Here is a 19,337-nt window from a genome sequence, read left to right on the forward strand (position 1 = left end):
AGATTTTTTTCCAGTTGGGTTCTAGCACACAAAGTTCCTGAGGAAGGAAAACATTTATATCTTCTAGGGAATAGTGTATAATGAGGAAATTGGGTGATTTATAAAAGTTATTCTCTTGGTTTTATACCCATGAAAGGGAGCCTGTTTGTTTTTTAAGATGATATTTTTGAAAACATTGCCAAGTATATATAGAGCTGACAAATGGATATTTATTTATAAAACTGTAAAGGCCTGACAATACACCTCTACTGAATTTTAAGACATACCTCACAGCAAAAGGTCTTCCTCATAAATTGAGTGTTTTCTTCCTTATTGTTGTGGTCAAAACAACAATTCTAGACAGTTGACTTTTTTTTCCACATCCATGGGAGATATTATACTATAAAGAGTTCAGATGAGAACTTTTTATGTAACTGGAACAAAAACATGATGGATGGGCATTATCTCAGTATGTGTTGATTAAAACCTTTGAAACCAAAAATTGAACTGGTTAGTTTCTAAAGGGCTCTGTTGTTCACAGGTAAACAGTACCATACCATTTGTTTTCATCACATAAGGTGTTTCATGAGACAAGTGTATACTTGACATCTTCTTTTCAACTCTCTGGACAAAAGTATTCAAAGATACCTGCATTTCAGCTCTCTTCTTTTTAGCATAAAATGAATGTATTCCAAAATGCTGCTTCATTAGTGCATAGCTACCAACCCTAATGGGCCCAGAACCTGTGGAACAGATGTTTTATTAGCAGACATTACCTTACATATTCCCAGCAGTGAAGTTAAGGGGTGAAGAAATTTGGGGGATTCATCAGCACATGAGAGGCATTTAAAGCCACGTGATGACATTCATTTATTCATTCAAGAAAAAAATTAAGAGTTCTTGCGATGTGTCAGGTGCTGTTTTAATCACTGGGGATTCAGTAATGAGCCAAACTAATAAATAGCGACCCTCAGCCTGTTGAGAGGCAACAGAGGGTCTTAGTCTTAGTCTTAAGCGAGGGGGGATGTATGTCACATACTAAAGGGTGGTGAGTGGTGCGGAGAGAAATAAAGCAGAGGAGGGGAAGAAAGAGTGTGTATCACTGGAGCCCTCACCACGGTGACATGTGGTTAAACCTGACGCTGAGGGAGCAAGCCAAGCGGGCATCTGGGGAAAGCGACTCCCAGGCAGGGGGAATAGTAAGTGGACGTCCCCGAGGCGGGAGCTCGCCTGAGGAGAGCTGACACAGAGGGCTGGGGCTTTGAGCAAAGGAGTGACCTGACTTAACATGTTTCAGCATGTCTTCACTGGGACAGAATTATGGAAACTTGACATTAGAATAATGAATGTACTCTGCTGAGGTTTTCCTCTATTTAATACGGTTTGGTTTTCTTTTTAGGACAAAATTCTGCCCAACCTATCTTCTGTTTTTGCCTTACTGCTAGCTGACAGGAATTGGCTACTAGAACAACATTCCTTGGAGGCGTTTACTCAGTTTGCTGAGGTAATTAGAAGGCCAGTCTATCACAGTGACCTCTAAAATATTTTAACATCTCAGATATTTGAAAACATTCCAAAAACATTTATTGAGCTGCTTTTGTATCTTAGTTATAAAATTTTCTGCTGGAGGAGATCTCACTAGTCATCTATTTTACAGGACCTAAAAATTGAGGTGATTTTCCTGAGGTCCTGTGAGTCGTAACCATCAGAACAGGCATTCAGACCAGGTGTACTGACTCAGATGCTGTTTAGGGTTGCATGAGAATACACTTCATCTCCAGCTGTCATAGGGGCTAGGTTGATGAACACAGACCTGATAGCTCAGTTCTGTAGAGAGGGCGACCCTGCCCTGGGTTACTTTTACTCTTACCCACTGTTGTGCCTGTGGTCACAAGGGGGCCCAGAGGCGTTGGGATGACTGGGCAGAAGTCATTACAGCTTACAGCTCTATTCTTGTGCGAGATACTGTATTATCCTAAGGCACCCTGAAATAACTATGAGCTTGTTATCTTTTGAATATCCTCTGGCACTGTTTTCTTTTAAAATGCATTTTTAATTAAGGTAGCTCTTATAACTCATGTACTTGTCTTTGCAGGTTGTTGAAATATATTGAAATTAGTTTTATTAATCTTTTAATAGGGAACAAATCATGAAGAGATAGTTCCACAATGTCTCTCTTCTGAAGAAACAAAGAACAAAGTTGTGTCCTTTCTGGAGAAGGTATTTTATTTATATAGAATCAACACAGCAGTGGCGCATATTTTGTTCTATATCATGTCACCTCTGTTTGAAATTATAATCAAGTTGAACATCTTTGTTAGCTCCAGTTTTTCACAGTGCTTATCACAGTGGTGACACATTGTTATTAAGCAGTTGAGACCTCAGTACAAATCAGAAGTAGATCACTTGGGAGTCACTCTGCCTGTAGTTGGGGATGCTGTTGCATTGATGAGGCAGTGAGAGGAAGGATGAGGATCCCTCACCTGTTACTCATCGTAATTAGATTCACACATAGAATGACAGGCCTGAGAGGATCATGTTCACCACTATAATCTAGTCATGGCTTTTCCAAATATGACCAAACCTGAATCACATGGCTCCCATATTTGTGCGTGCTTTGAAACTTACATGGGGATAGCAGTAGGGTGTGAGTGAAAGGTTAACTGAAGCACTAATAGAACAGTTAAACCACGAAGTTAGCACACGAGGAGAAAGTGAATGATGCTTAATTTTTTAATATAATCTCATTATTGAACTGGGCTATGTCTCTTATTATTTTTATATATGCATAGATGACGTATAAGCCAGATGTAAGTAAATGTGTGTACATGTTGCTTTTAACGATTTCTCACCCTATTCAGTAAAGGCTAGCAGACTATCATTTTTTTCTATAGGGAAGGAGGAGAACATTGTAGAATAATTTTACCCAAACTACACTTGAGGATACATTTACAGATGAGTTCAGCTTACTTCCAAACTTTGCCTAGTTCATAGGCTAAGCCAGAATAGTTTAACACTCAGCACTTACACACACAGGCCTTTTCACCTTCTGAGTATCACACCACTTTGATACTGAGTAGAGAATGCTGATGTTGATGTGTGCCTGGTTTTTCATGATTTCTGGCAGACGGGGTTTGTAGATGAAACTGCAGCTGCCAGAGTGGAACGTGTCAAACAGGAAAAAGGTACTTTCTGGGAGCCCTTTGCTAAAGTTACTGTAGAAGCAGCAAAGAGGTCATCTTTACAGGTATGGACTGATTTTCTGTGTGGATCAAGCTTTTATAAGAAATTCTGCCTTATTATTTACAGATAAAAGTAAAACAAACTAGCATGGTTCTTGGCCTCATACTGAATATCAAAATAAACAGATTTAGACATGTAAAATTGTTTTATGGTAGCTACTCTTTTAAAAATCACAGTTCTTCTTCCTGGAAGGTTATCAACACATGGAACAGAGGTGGGACTACAAAAAAAGTTTTAAACATCATACTAAATATACTCTTTTAATATAACTTTCAATTATTTGTAGTAACCTAAGTTATATCTTTGTACCAGTGACGCTACAGTAGTCTCTGAACCACAGAAGAAAACCAATTAACTTAACCTTCCGAAATGCTTGATCCTTTGCCTTATTCATCACATCAGCCTCAGAACTTCTGGCATTGTCTAGAAGTCACATCTGCCTATTGAACGGCAGAAATCTGACACCTCTAAGGATATTGAAAATTGTTTTGAGCAGTAAGAGTATATTTGGGATAGTAATCCATAATGGGAAGTTTAAGTTACAATTCTTATTTTTAAAAAAACTAATAATTTGCTTTCAAGACATGCCAGAAATCTATAAAGTAAAATATATAAGTAGTATAAATAAGCCCTCAAGAATTTATATATTATGACCTTCATTAGGAGGACAGTGATTATAAAACCTGTCTTGGCCCCAATGCTTCCTCCTGGTGCAGGGGTGTTAGAAACCCTGACAATTTACTGAACTGGCTCCAAAAGCATCATTATAAACTCAGCATTAAAAGGAAAACAGGAGGCATTTAGAAAATTCATATTTGGGGCTTTTTTGTAAGGACAGATTATCTGGCTAAAGAATACTCACTGCAAGTTACTGGACAAGGCAGCACTTCTTAGTTTCCTTGGACCTTGAGCATTAATGGTAGGAGTAGCCTGAATCCCTGTGACAAACCAAAAATGCCTTCACATCTCTCTCCAGATGTTTGCTGGGGCAGGGTGCCCTCCTGCCCTTGTGAACCAATGACTAGAATAAAATTTTCATATAAAACTTCATGGTTTCAGTTTGTCCTTTTAAGCTTTATTCTAGTCCAAAAGGAAAGTTCTTTATTTTTATCATTTTGGAATGGGTATCACAGCATTAGATGTTTTTCTCATTGCCAGCCTTGTGCGAAAAGAGCCCGTCATGAGCTCCCCTTGGAAGAAGAGTACAGGTCAGCACTGCAAGCAGCAACAACGGCCTTGGAGGCAATCGAGCATTTACTCCAAAAGTCTCCTCCTCCAGACTGGCTGCTGATGAAAATGGAGACACTCCAAGAAAGGATCGATAAGCTAAAACGTCATGTATTCTAGGGTGAAAACTCAATGGACTGGACCATGTTATCACTAGATAGACTTGGATATGATTTTTTGTCATCCTGCAGTACGTTTTATAAATGAAAATATTGATGTAATGTTATAAATGTAAACATTGATGTAATTATGTCTGTACATTTTCTAACACATAAAACTTTTCTAAAGTTGAATCTAGTGAAAATAGTCTTTATTGGACATTTAGAGAACAGGATTGCGGGGGGATATGTCTCATTAAGAACTTTGGTACAAGGTAATACAGGTGGAACAGTCAGTAACTGCCCAGGTCACCACAGGACCACTCACTCAGACAGTACATCTGTAAACAAATAAATAAGCTGCCTAAGGAAACCTTAGCAATTTAAAATCATTTATATACTTTATAGCTAAAATTTTTTCAGTAACTTGTATTTCATGATAGAGCTTACTCTTCTGACAAAGAAATGGCACAAAATTAAGCTAATCAGCTTGAATTTTTGTATTTATTTTCTTTACTTCCAGAATTGTCCTGGAAAAAAGCAGTAAGTTCAGCCTTTCCACAGCCACTTGCTCTTCACAGAAACTGGCCTCAGTCAGAGGCAAAGGCTCTTCCTCTAAGAAGGGCTGTGAACCTCTGCACCACCCAGGGCTCCCCACCAACACGCCAGGTCTCACACTTGTGTTGGCACTGACTGGAAAAAGAGCTCCTGGTATGAGAAAAACAGGATGCTTTGGGGTTTTCTTGTCTGCAGAGCCTGCTTTTGAGGTATTAGTTTTCTGTTTTTTTTTAAAAAGGAATCCATTTCCCTAAAGATTGACTCACAGCCATTGTCACCAGTTACTGTCTTCCCAGTTCAGATCGCCATCTTCTCCCCAGCCTGTAGACTCTCCCTGCAACAAGAAAGAGCAAACCAAGGGCGACCTGCTGAAACAAATCATGTTCATATTTGAAAGATCAGGAATTTATAAGGGGCCCAACACGTGTCTTTTGATGCCAGAATACATTTCCTTGTACTAAGTAATTTACTATAACAGGGACAGTACTGCAAAACCACAGCACTGAAAAATAAATTTCCAAGGACCATATAATTCAATAAAATCAGACTGATGATACCATATTCTTGGTTTGATCCCTCTTCTAAATAAAAAGATTATTACTGTAATAAGTGGCCCACTTATTGGCCTGAGCACTGCTACATTTTTCTAGGGAAGGAAAGATGCCATTTATAGGAATTGATTTGATTCATTTTATTATGCTTGATCACGTTAACCAATTGTGAACATTAGTCTTTTCTCTCACTGGGAAAACAGCACGCTATAAATGAGACAGTGTGCCTTCTATGGGGGTCGGGGGGGCCGTGGGGAATACATAACCTAACAGCACAATTGAATAATCCTCACCTCAGTAATCTCTGCTGCAGCAAATTTTGAGGAAAAGTGCATCACTGATGAGACATTATCCTTGCTGGGAACCATTGTTTCTGTCCTCAGTTCAGGTAAAATAAGAATGGCAGCTGAAGGCTTAATTTCTGGGATCATATCAGCAAACCAATCCAACTCTGGGTCTTTTACTGGCTTCTTTTTTACCTGAATGGTAAATTCCTCTCCTAAACCAAGTTCTGATGGAACTTTAAGGTGCCTTTCTTGTGACAACACTTTTGGTGGCTTGGTTTGGTCTGGGTCATCCCTGCTTTGTGCAAGACTGGTCTTTTGGGGTGGGCTTGATTTCAAAGTCTTGGCCTCTTCAGTGAGTGGAAGCAAAGCAGGAATGGCCGTTTGCTCCCCTGAGGTAACAGGTCTTGTAGTCACGATTCTACCTTCTATTTCCATGTCTGAGCTGCTGGGCCCAAAGTCATCCCAAGTCTCCTCTGCATTCGCGTTACTGAGCAGGGACTTGGTGGCAGCATGGGGCTCTGCAGGGCAGACCTCTATGCTGACAGTTTTGTTCTCAGGCTCCTCAGGCTCGCTCCAGTCAGGCCACTCCTCAGCCTTTTTAGAACTTGATGGGAACTTTTCATTGTCTCCTGAGGTAATTTTCACATCTGAGATTCCGTTGATGGGATATTTAATAGGCTGAGAAAATTGATCGCCTGTAGGGGATACGTACAAGAATTACTGTCATGAAATGTTGGTTAAGAACAAGCAATATACTTAGGAGAAAGTTAACACTAAAAAACATATAGATCCACTTCCTTGGAAATATCCATGTACACTGAAGTATGAGATATCCCAGCAGAACATAAATCAACAAAGATGCGATCTAAATTAAATACTTGAATTGTAATTAGATGGAAGCATACCAAGCAACAACGAACTGGAGCATCTAATTCTTTACAAAATATTCAAACATACTGTTTTCTGGCATAACTGTCTATAAACAAATATAAAAATGTTCTGGGCCAGGCAACGTCACCCTTGAGATGCTGATGATGGACACCCTGAAAAAGTGTCGCACGCGCAAGTAAGTGCCTCACCCAACACATCCTCATTTTAAACAGATTTTCTTAAGTGCAGTCTAGTCACTGAAGTCTTGTGCAGGGTGCTCTCATTCTGTGCTCAATTCCCCAAACTTATTTTAACCACAGAACTCCTCTTTCATGGCACACCTATTAACATCTTCCAGAACTATCATTCTTTGATATAATTTGGGAGAAGTCACAAAGTAAAGTATCTGGTGCAAAAAAAAATTCAAGCAATTGTCTTCACCAGTTATGAAGAAAAGACAGGCATATACCCTATAGTCCAGCGAAAAAAGATGGACCCAAGCTGAGTTCATAATTATAAATAATAAGAAAAATAAATCTTAATATTCCCAAAGTGCCCTCAGGTTTCAGAATTTAAACTTATTACTCAGGAAAACATTCACCCAAGCAGTGGAACAGCTATGCAAATTTAAGAAATCTACCTGTCTGTAAAAGAGCACTGTAGTAATCTCGCTGTATGTGCTTCTTGCTGTTGATGGGCACGTTGCCAGAAAAACATTTAGGGAATATGCTAGAGGAGGGGTTCTTCAAGACTGGCGAGAGCTGACTGCGCTGGCTGCAGATGACGTGCATGGCAGAATCTGAAGATAAATAAAAACTCCGAAAAATGACAGGGGTAGTAAATTGCTTCTTTTCCTATCACATGTTAGGTGAGCAATGGTTAAGGGAGAGGGGTATGTTTAACACAAATAAAAGACAGGTTGCAGGGATAGGGCATCTCCAAATATTTGAAGAAACATACCTACTACGAAAGGACTGCCTGTCCTAGAGGCGTTTAAGAATAGGCTGTGTCCACATGGTGGTAATGGAACAGAAAGGATTCAAGCATTAGCTGAGCAGTTGGAGCAGATAGAGAAAACCTTTAGGATACCTAGTTATAAAAGTTAACAGCCTTTAAAAACATCTTCGTGGTGATTCAAAACTGTACTTGATGCTACTTATTTTCCCTTTAAGAATAAAGAGTACAAACACACCAACGTGAATGTACTTAATGCCACAGAACTGTACACTTAAAAATGTTTAAAATGGTAAATTTTGTGGACATTTAACTCCCAACTGAGAAAAGAAAAATGTTTTAAGAAAATGTTGTCTTTAACAACTTATCAGACAGTTTATACTCAAAAGTTGGTATTGGTCAAAAGGATTCTAGCAAAATTTTTGGCTAAATACTTCCTCTACCTTAGAAACGAAGAGCGAGGGGGATGGCCTGGGCTAAGTCATCACAGGCCACATCTCCCCTCCTCACCCCAGTCTGACCTCCACCAGCCCTCCACCCTCTTGCTTATTTCTACCACTATCCTCCCTGCTAAAGTCCTGCTGCTCTTTCTTACACAAGATCCCCTTCTCTGAATTGTCTTCCCTAATTCTTGTTCATGCAGACGTTTCCCTTAGGTGCATGTTTCATAAAGCTGCACATAAGCCCTTATTCTTAGGTCTAACCATGCAGGTAAACTGCAAAAGGACAGAAGGAAAGAGATAAAGTCTGAGAGTACCTCCTTTACACACGCCCCTTCCCCAGCAGTCCCCTGTGTCCTGTAGAAGCAGAGCCTCTCTTTACTATAAACTTGGAATGTAGGCTCCCACCAGGGCTCCCAGCCGTCTTGGATGATGAGCCTAACGTGGCAAGTCAGTGGGATTAGACTTACAAAGTTTTCAGGAAAATCTATTTTAATAAAAACTCATCTGCTATTGCTGCTTTGGTACCTTTTCAGTTTCCTATTCAGATTACAGAGCAATCCAGATGGACAGCATATAAAATGTCTAGAACCAGAAAACTCCATCCAATAAATAAAAAAGATGTTGGGAGTGGGGACTTCTGCTAATTCAACACGTAAAGCTGCCCCCAGGGACTGACCCCTAAATTTCTCAAAATTACACATACCCTCTCCTCCTGGTATGAAATAGAAATAAATCTTTCATCTGCTCTTTGTGTGTTCTGCTAAAAGAAAAACTCGTAACAAGAGACCTCACTCAGTTTGGTATGGGCATTTCATGGCTGAAGAGGAGGCAACAGCTTCTACATCACCCATTTTAATCTCCTTGGGGCCACACTGACACCAATTCATTAGCACCAAGGAAGAACTGAACTCTCTTAAAAACGTCAGGAAGTCAGTGTTGCTTTAAAAATTCTCTTGGCATCAAAATTAGAGAACAGTCTATTGACAGTTCTTTTCTATTAATAACCATTTTCATGCTATCTACTCACTATCATTGAGAACTGAATTAGAGATCCAGAGCTTCATAACATGGCCATCATCCTTCAGGGTTATACAGAGGAGCAAAGAAGCAATGACACTGTTGGTACAAAATTCTTATTCTTGATTTTTATAGCCTATAAACCCAGAAATTATGGCTACTTCCCATATAATGTCCAGTGGGAACATACGGATTTTTTTTTCTCTTGATTTCTTGAAGTACCTAAAAATCAACAGCTTGTCACCTAACAGACCTTTAACATCAAAAGAACTTAAACATCTGGTACTGTTAAGAGCTGCTACAACCTTTTTGGAAACTGACACTATCTATTTAAAACTTACAACTTTCAATATATTCTTTGACTCAGTAAGAAATCCAGAAATGAGTGCACTAGCCATCAATAGGGAAATCACTGAATGAATTATGGTCAATGAAATATCAGGCAGCTGTCAAAAATAAAACTATTAGGCAGTTATATACTGACCTGGAGACAAGTCCCTGATAAGCTGCTACACGAAAAAAATCAAGTTGTATAATTATGCACAGCATTTTGTTTTTTTAAAAATCCTATACGTGTGTGTGTAAACATATATTTGTGTGTCTTTGTGGGTTTACAAAAAAGGATGAAAAAATTCCCACTAAACCATTAAAACTGGTTACCTTAGACGCCCCAGAAGGAGTTGGGAGAGGGAAATTATTAACTTTTTCCTTATAATTCTCTGTATCACTTGCATACAATCTATCTGCATTACGTGTATAATGTTTAAAATTTAATAAATTAAGACAACAACACCACACTAGGCCTTTTAATCATTCTTACCTTCTGGGGAAAGGTCTGTAGTTTTAGTAAAACTTGGGGCAGTGCGTTTGAAGATCTTGGTTCTTTCTCCTCCCACAACCACCTCTGGTCCAAGTAGAGAGACCAACAATGCTAGGCTGTGAAGAGTAATTGCCACAATAGAATCGCTGGTATCACGCAGGCCCAGTAATACCTAGGAGTGAATTGGGTAATAAGTGTACACAACCATATTGTCTGTCTCTTTCTCCCCCTGTAAACAAGTAGTTGGGCTGCAATGATTGTGTTTGCTCAGGTGAACTTCATTTCTTAGATATGTGTATTCCAAGTCACTAGCTCTCAACCTCTCTGCCATCAAAGACCAATATTTTCCTCTCTCGATCCATCACAGCCTAATAGTTTTTTGAAAATACAGTAAAAATGAAATTAAATAAATACATTAGAAATGTATTAGAAATAAGATTACTCTGTTAAGTTGCTATAAAAGGTTTTAGATTTGTCCATGATGCCTGTTGGCTCTTGCTTCCAAACCAAGGCCACAGAGTCCTCCCAAGAGCTCACCCTTTTAAGCCTATGGCACTGAGTATTCCCAGGTGATCTTCCACCCAAGTACTAACCAGGCCTGACCCTGCTTAGCATCAGATGAGATGGATGCATTCAGGGTGGGAAGGCTGTAGACAATTCCCCAACCAAATTGTAGGTGAATCTGAATACTCCAACAAAAAGACAGAGCTGCTGAATGGATAAAAAAAACCCAAGACTCATCTATACGATGCCATAAGAGATGTGCTTCAGGTGTAAAGACACACAGACTGAAAGTGAAGGAACAGAAAAAGATGTTCCATGCAAATGAAAACCAAAAGAAGGCTGAGGTAAATTATACCAGACAAAACTGACTTTAAAACAAAGATTGTAATAAGAGACAAAGAAGGCATTACATAATGATAAAGGGGTCAAATCCAACATTTATAACATTTATAAATACTTACGCACTAAACATAGGAACACCTAAATATATAAAGCATATATTAACAGACCCTAAAGGGAGAAACAGAGCAATACAGTCATAGGAGGGGACTTTAATATCCCATTTATATCAACGGACAGATCATCCAGATAGAAAGCCAGTAAGAAAACATTTGCCTTAAATGATACGTTAGATTGGATGGCTATAACAGATCTACAAAGAACATTTCATCCCAAAGCAACAGAACATGTATTCTTCTCAAGAGCACACAGAACACTCTCTAGGACAGATCATGTTAGGTGACAAAACAAATCCTGATAAATTTAAGAAGGCTGAAATCATAGCAAGCATCTTTTCTGACCCCAACAGTATTAAACTAGAAATCGATTACAAGAAGCTGGAAAATTCAAATATGAGAAGGTTAAACAGAGTGCCACTGAACAACCAATGACTCAAAGAAATCAAAGGAGAAATCAAAAAATACCTTAAGACAAATGAAAATGGAAATAAAACATACCAAAATCTATGGAATGCAGTACAAAGCAGTTCTAAGAGGGAAGTTAACAGTGATAAACGCCTGCCTGAAGAAACAAGAAAAATCCCAAATAAACAACTAATTCTGCACTTCAAGAAACTAGAAAAAGACGAACAAAGGAAGCTCAAAGTTAGCAGAAGGAAGCAAATAAATATCAGAGTAGAAGTAAGTGAAATAGAGACTAAATAGACAATAGAAAAAAAAATTCAATGAAACTAAGAGCTGGTTTATTCAAAAGATAAAACTGACAAACCTTTAGAGAGATTCACCAAGAGAAGAGAGGACTCAAACAAAATCAGAAATGAAAGAGGAGATGTTACAACTGATACCACACAAAGGATCACAAGAGATTACTATGAACACTTATATGCCAACAAATTTGACAAACTAGAAGAAATGGATAAACTCCTAGAAACATACAACCTATCAAGAATTAATCATAAAGAAACAGAAAATCTGGACAGGTCAAGTAAGGAGATGATTCAAAACCTACCAACAAACAAAAGTCCAGGAACAGATGGCTTCACTGATGAATTCTAACCAAACATTCAAAGAATAACAATCCTTCTCAAATTCTTCCAAAAAATAGGAAAGGAGGGAACTCATTTTAAAAGGCGAGCAGTAAAAAAAGAAAAGAAAAAAAAAAAAAAAAGGTGAGCAGTACACTGACACCAAAACCAGAGAAGGACACCACAAAAAAAATTACAAGCCTATATGCCTGATGAACATACATGCCAAAATCCTCAACAAAATTAGAAAACAAATTCAACAATACATTTAAAGGATCATATACCATGATCAAGTGAAATTTATTCCAGTGATGCCAGGATGGTTGAACATCCACAAATCAATCAGCACAGTACATCACATTAACAAAATGAAGGGTAAAAAATCATATGATCATCTTAATAAATCCTGAAAAACCATCTGACAAAATTCAACATCCATTCATGATAAAAACTCTCAACAAACTGGGTACAGAGGAAACATACCTCAACATAGTAAAGGTCATATACAAGCCCACAGCTAACATTGTACTGAAAAGCTGAAAGCCTTCTGAGATTTAGGAACAAGCCAAGGATGCCCACTCTTGCCAACATAGTACTGAAAGTCCTAGCCACACCAATTAGGCAAGGAAAAAAAAAAAAGACATTCAAATCAGAAAGTAAGAAGTAAAATGGTCACTTTTTGCAGATGACATAATACTCTATGTAGAAAACCTTAAAGACTCCAACAAAATACTTTTAGAACTAACATATGATTTCAGCAAAGTCACAGGATACACAATCAATGTACAGAAATCTGTAGCATTTCTATACACTAACAATGTTTTACTGTCAGGAAGAGAAAGAAAAACAATCCCATTTACAACTGCATTGAAGAATAAAATACCTAAAAATAAATTTAACCAAGGAAGTGAAAGACCTGTACACTGAAAATTATAGGACTTTGATGAAAGAAACTGAAGAAGACATAAATAAATGGAAGGATATTCTGTGCTCATGGACTGGAAGAATTAATACTGATAATAAACTGCCCATATACCCTAAGCAATCCACAGATCCAATGCAAGCCCTATCAAAATTCCAATGGCATTTTCCACAGAAATAGAACAAACAATCCTAAAATTTGTATGAAACCACAAAAGACTCTGAATAGCCAAATCAATCTTCAGAAAGAAGAACAAAGCTGGAAACATCACACGCCCTGATTTCAAACCATATTACAAAGCTATGGTAATCAAAACAGTATAGTATTGGCATAAAACAGACACATAGGTTAATGGAACAAAATGGAAAGCCCAGAAATAAACGTATACATATATGGTCAATTAATTTCCAACAAAAAGAGCCAAGAATATACAATGTGGAAAGGACACTCTATTCAATAAACAGTGTTGGGAAAACTGGACAGTTACACACAAAAGAATAAAACTGGACTACTAACTTATACCACATACAAAAATTAACTCAAAATGGATTAATAACTTAAATGTAAGACCTGAAACCATAAAACTCCCAGGAAAAAACATAGACAGTAAGCTTCTTGACACCAGTCTTGGTGATGAGTTTTTTGGATCTGACACCAGAAGTAAAGGTTACAAAAACAAAAAACAAAGAAGTGGGACTACATCAAACTAAAAAGCTTCTGCACAGCAAAGGAAAACATCAACAAAGAAAAAGGTAATCTACTGAACGGAAGAAAATATTTGCAAATCATATATCTGATAAGGGGTTAATACCCAAAATATACCAAAAAACTCATACAATTCAAAAGCAAAAACAATTTGATTAAAAAACAGATTGAAGATATGAAGACAGTTTTCCAAAGATGACATAAAGATAGTCACCAGGTACATGAAAAGATGCTCAACATCACTAAACATCAGGGAAATGCAAATCAAAATCACTGAGATATCACCACACACTTGTTAGAATGGCTATTATCAAAAAGACAAGGAGAAGAGAGGATTAAGATGGCAGAGTAGGAGGACACGCGCTCACTCCCTCTTGCAAGGGCACCGGAATTACAACTAACTGCCGAACAATCGTTGACAGAAAGACACTGGAACTCAGCAAAAAAGACACCCCACACCCAGAGACAAAGGAGAAGCCGCAATGAGATGGTAGGAGGGGCGCAATTGCGTTAAAACCAAATCCCATAAATGCTGGGTGGGTGACTCACAAACTGGAGAACAGTTATACTGCGGAAGTCCACCCACTAAAGTGAGGGTTCTGAGCCCCATGTCAGGCTTCCCAACCTGGGAGTTCAGCAACAGGAGAAATCCCCAGAGAATCAGACTCTGAAAGCCAGTGGGATTTGATTGCAGGACCTCCACAGGACTGGGGGAAACAGAGACTCCACTCTTGGAGGGCACACAAAAAAATGTGCTCACCAGGACCCAGGGGGAAGGAGCAGTGATCCCACAGGAGACTGAACCAGACCTACCTGCTGGTGTTGGGGGGTTGCCTGCAGAGGTGGGGGGTGGCTGTGGCTCACAGAGGAGACAGGGGCACTGGCAGCAGGGGTTCTGGGAAGTGCTCATTGGTGTGAGCCCTCCCAGAGTCTGCCATTAGCCCCACCAAAGAGCCTGTAAGCTCCAGTGCTGGGTAGCCTCAGGCCAAACAACCAACAAGGTGTGAACACAGCCCCACCCATTAGCAGACAAGCAGATTAAAGTTTTACTGAGCTCCACCCACCAAACTGGATTAAAGTCTTACTGAGCTGGGCCCACCCAGCCCTACCCACCATCAGTCCCTCCCATCAGGAAGCACCCACGAGCCTCCTAGATAGGTTCCTCCACAAGAGGGCAGACAGCAGTAAAAAGCAGTATCAGCAGCATTTTGTCTTGTGGAACTGAAAACCACAGCCACAGAAAGATAGAGAAAATGAAAAAGCAGAGGACTTTGTACCAGATGAAGGGACAGGATAAACCCCCAGAAAAACAATTAAATGAAGAGGAGAGAGGCACCCTGCCAGAAAAAGAATTCAGAATAATGATAGTGAAGATGATTCAGGACATTGAAAAAAGACTGGATGCAAAGATCGAAAAGTTTACCAAAGACCTAGAAGAATTAAAGAACAAACAAACAGAGATATGCAACACAATAACTGAAATGAAAAGTACACTAAAAAAAAAAAAAAGAAAAAAAGTACACTAGAAGGAACCAATAGCACATTAACTGAGGCAGAAGGGCGAATAAGTGACCTGGAAGACAGAATGGTGATCATCACTGATGCAGGAAAGAATAAAGAAAAAGGAATGAAAAGAACTGAAGACAGCCTAAGAGACCTCTGGGACAATGTTAAATGCACCAACATTCACATTATAGGTGTCCCAGAAGGAGAAGAGAGAGAGAAAGGACCTGAGAAAATACTGGAAGGGATTATAGTTGAAAACTTCCCTAATATGGGAAAGGAAATAGCTACCCAAGTCCAGGAAGCACAGAGAGTCCCAGGCAGGATAAACCCAAGGAGAAACATGCCAAGACATATAGTAGTCAAACTGACAAAAATTAAAGACAGAGAAATGTTATTAAAAGCAACAAGGGAAAAACGACAAATAACATACAAGGGAACTCCCATAAGGGTAACAGCTGATTTCTCAGCAGAAATGCTGCAAGCCAGAAGGGAGTGGCATGATATATTTCAAGTGATGGAAGGGAAGAACCTACAACCAAGAATACTCTACCCAGCAAAGATCTCACTCAGATTCGATGGAGAAATCAAAAGCTTTACAGACAAGCAACAGCTAAGAGAATTCAGCACCACCAAACCAGCTCTACAACAAATGCTAAAGGAACTTCTCTAAGCGGGAAACACAAGAGAAGGACCTACAGAAACAACAACAAAACAATTAAGAAAATGGTAATAGGAACATACATATCAATAATTACCTTGAATGTAAATGGATTAAATGCACCAACCAAAAGACACAGACTGGCTGAATGAATACAAAAACAAGACCCATATATATGCTGTCTCCAAGAGACCCACTTCAGACCTAGGCACACATACAGATGGAAAGTGAGGGGATGGAAAAAGATATTCCATGCAAATGGAAATCAAAAGAAAGCTGGAGTAGCAATAGTCATATCAGATAAAATAGACTTTAAAATAAAAAATGTTATAAGAGACAAGAAAGGACCTTACATAAAGATCAAGGGATCAATCCAAGAAGAGGAGATAACAATTATAAATATATATGCACCCAATATAGGAACACTTCAATACATAAGGCAAATGCTAACAACTATGAAAGAGGAAATGCAAGGCAGAAATAGAGACACAGGTGTAGAGAACAAACACATGGACGCCAAGTGGGGAAAGTGGGGATGGTTGGGGGGGAATGAATTGGGAGATTAGGATACCAAATTGTACACTCTAAATATATGTTGTTTATTGTCTGTTAACTGTATCTCAATAAAAGTTCTAAAAAAAAAGACAAGAAACAACAAGTGATGGTGAGGATGTGGAGCAAGGGGAAACTGTGTGTGCTGTTGGTAGGAATTTATATTGGTGTAACCACTATGGAAAACAGTATAGGTGTTCCTCAAAAAAATTAAAAATAGAACTACCACACCATTCAATGATTCTGCTTCTGGGTATTTATTTGAAGGAAAAAGTCACTAACTCAAAAAGATATATGCATTCCACTCCCATGCTTACTGCAGCATTATTTACAATAGCCATGATATGGAAGCAATTTAAGTGTCTATTGATGGATAAAGAAAACGTAGGGGGATGAACTGGGAGATTTGGATTGCCACATATACATTACTAATAAGAAAAAAAATCAAATTGTACGCTTTAAATATATTCAGTTTATTGTATGTCAATTGTATCTCCGTAAAAGTTCTTAAAGAAAAAAAAAAAAAAGAAAATGTGGTACACACAGGAAAATTATTCAGCCATAAAAAATAATAAAATCTTGCCATTTGCAACAACATGGATGGACCTGGAGGGCATTATGCTATGCTAAGTGAAGTAAGTCAGACAGAGAAAGACAAATATTCACTTATACATGTGTGTGGTGGTGCGGAGGTGGGGGAGAGGACAAACAAAAAAGCAACCTCATAGATACAGAGAACAGACCAGTGGTTGCCAGAGGTGGCAGTGAGGAGGTAGGGAGGAAACGAAATGGGTGAAGGGGCTCAAAAGGTACATACTTTCTATTATAAAATAAAAGTCATGGAGATATAATGTACGGCACGATGACTATAGTTAATACTGTACTGCATATTTCAAAGTTGCTAACAGAGTAACTCTTAAAAGTTCTCATCGCAAGAAAAATATTTTGTAACTCTGTATGGTGACACATGGTAACTAGGCTTCTTGTGGAGATCACTTGCAATATATATATACACACATATCAAATCATTCTCCTGTATACCTGAAACTAATGTATCAATAATATACCTCAATTTTTTAAAAAAAGACTTTAAATGTTAATTTTCCATATCTGTACTCACCTCACTGCAGAACCATAACAGACAGTTCATGGACTGGCAATGTTCTGCAGAGCACACTTAGAAACACTCATCTAGGTAACTAACTTCCAGTCCTTGGCCTCTTGGGTTTATGTACCCATAAGGACAGAATCTTGAAAACTTTCTTTACACCTGTTGCATACAACACCTGCCCCGAATAGAGCCAATTATGATCTTTCCTAGTAATAAAAACTGGAATTTAGAGAAACTGGTTATCTCTGTGGGTTGCTTAAAATGAGGACAGTAAACTTGGAAGCTATGGGGCAACCATGCCTGTCCACGTGTATGCCAAATAATTAAAGCTGGTCTTCAAAAGTCAAACGCGAAACAGATACAAAGAGAAAGGAACAGAATGAAGACCATATGGCTGAGTCCCAGCTGCACTTGATTTCCATGTAAGGTAGACTGACATCCTTTGATTAAAGTCTCTCTCTCTCTCTTGTTTTTTTTACTTTAGCTTGTTTAGGTGGGTTTCAGTTACTTGTAGCCAGAAGAACTAAGACATTCACATGGAGCTATCAGAAGATGTTCTGCTTTGAATTGGCAAACATATATATAAGGAAGGTGGCAGGCAAAGCCTCTGCACCAGCCAGACACAAGGCCAGGATGACTGGCCTGCCTGGTGGATGCAGCAGGGCATCGTGGGTACCAGGAATCCTGGGTTCTGGTCCTAGTTCTGCCAGGAATTTTCAATATGACTTGGCCAATTAATCGTTTCATTTTTCTGGTCCAGTTTCATTTATCCAAGATGAAGGTTTCCAACAGGACTCAATAAAATAACTATCAGGTCCAAAGCTAACAAACCAGGCACTTTCTCGAAACAAAGCTGTACAAGTAAACTAAATCATGGTCAGAATTCTATCAACTGAATATAGTAATCATAAAATAAGAAACCACCCAAGCTAAAAATCCAAGAGCCATCCTCAAAACTTTCCCATCTTCTACCCTTAACCACTGCCGCCACGATTTCCGCAGTCCTTGTTATCTCTTAGTGGGACTATTCTAATAGCTTCGTAGTTGAATTTCCTTTCTATAGTCCATCTTCCACACTGCTATCAAAGTGAACACGGAAATGAGCCAGGTTACTCCCCTACAGGGGAAGTAGCTCCTCTGAGAGTTTTCACTGCCTTTCACAGGCTGAATATCTACTTATTATTTGACCTCAGCTCAGTGCCAATTCTGAGACCTATGATGGCACCTCTATTTCAGAGATAGAGCGCTTCGTTCCTCTTCTAAATTTTTAGACACAAACAACTACGTGTAGGGTGACAACTGCTGCTGCGGATGTAAACACAAAGTTCTATGTTGTGGTAGCTAGGCTCTAAAGCCAGTCCCCCGTAAACCACACCCCCAGTATCCATGCCTTTGTGTAAAACCACCCCACAGTGAACCTGGCCTGACTTCTGTGACTCACTTCAACCAAGAGAAAGTGATAGAAGTAATGCTGTCAGTTCCCAATCTATGCCTTAAGAAGGCTGCTTGGGCCCTTCGGGTAGCCTTGCACACCACGTAAGAAGTCCACCCACCCTGCTAGAGAAATCATGTGATGTCACAAAGGGGGATGGGGGCCCTGGGATGTCCAGAGACTTCACGGAGAGAGAGGCCCAGCTGTCCCGATGTCCTGAGTTCAGCCTTTCAGCGCCCCCCTCCAAGGTGCCAAGGAGCTTTTGGATGTATTACGGGGCCCCAGAGGCCTGCTGCCTCAGCTGACGTCATGTGGAACAACAGAACCCCCAAGCTGAGCCCAATCAATGCAAAGAATCATGGGAAATGATTGTCACTTTAAGGTACTAAGTTTTGAGGTGGTTTGCTAAACAGACAG

General features: G+C 39.2%; 2 protein-coding genes across 7 annotated transcripts in view; one reads left to right on the forward strand and one right to left on the reverse strand.

Annotated features, from left to right (window-relative positions):
* The window catches only part of FIRRM (FIGNL1 interacting regulator of recombination and mitosis), a 39,981-nt gene extending 35,245 nt beyond the window's left edge, over nt 1-4,736 (forward strand). For all 4 annotated transcript variants that reach the window (XM_057725687.1, XM_057725689.1, XM_057725688.1 and 1 more), the window contains 4 exons: nt 1,379-1,483; nt 2,119-2,199; nt 3,107-3,226; nt 4,381-4,736. In XM_057725687.1, the coding sequence (XP_057581670.1) occupies nt 1,379-1,483; nt 2,119-2,199; nt 3,107-3,226; nt 4,381-4,569 (495 nt within the window). In that variant the 3' untranslated portion in view covers nt 4,570-4,736. The remainder of the gene's footprint in view (nt 1-1,378; nt 1,484-2,118; nt 2,200-3,106; nt 3,227-4,380) is intronic.
* A 6-nt stretch (nt 4,737-4,742) lies between these two features.
* Nucleotides 4,743-19,337, reverse strand: part of SCYL3 (SCY1 like pseudokinase 3) — a 48,906-nt gene continuing 34,311 nt past the window's right edge. For 2 of the 3 annotated variants that reach the window (XM_057725693.1, XM_057725692.1), the window contains exons 11-14: nt 10,048-10,219; nt 7,454-7,612; nt 5,950-6,638; nt 4,743-5,439 (exon numbers count right to left, since the gene is read on the reverse strand). In XM_057725693.1, the coding sequence (XP_057581676.1) occupies nt 5,380-5,439; nt 5,950-6,638; nt 7,454-7,612; nt 10,048-10,219 (1,080 nt within the window). In that variant the 3' untranslated portion in view covers nt 4,743-5,379. The remainder of the gene's footprint in view (nt 5,440-5,949; nt 6,639-7,453; nt 7,613-10,047; nt 10,220-19,337) is intronic. The other variant, XM_057725694.1, reaches the window with a different exon arrangement.

This window comes from Hippopotamus amphibius, chromosome 3, assembly GCF_030028045.1.
Source record: "Hippopotamus amphibius kiboko isolate mHipAmp2 chromosome 3, mHipAmp2.hap2, whole genome shotgun sequence".
NCBI lineage: Eukaryota > Metazoa > Chordata > Mammalia > Artiodactyla > Hippopotamidae > Hippopotamus > Hippopotamus amphibius.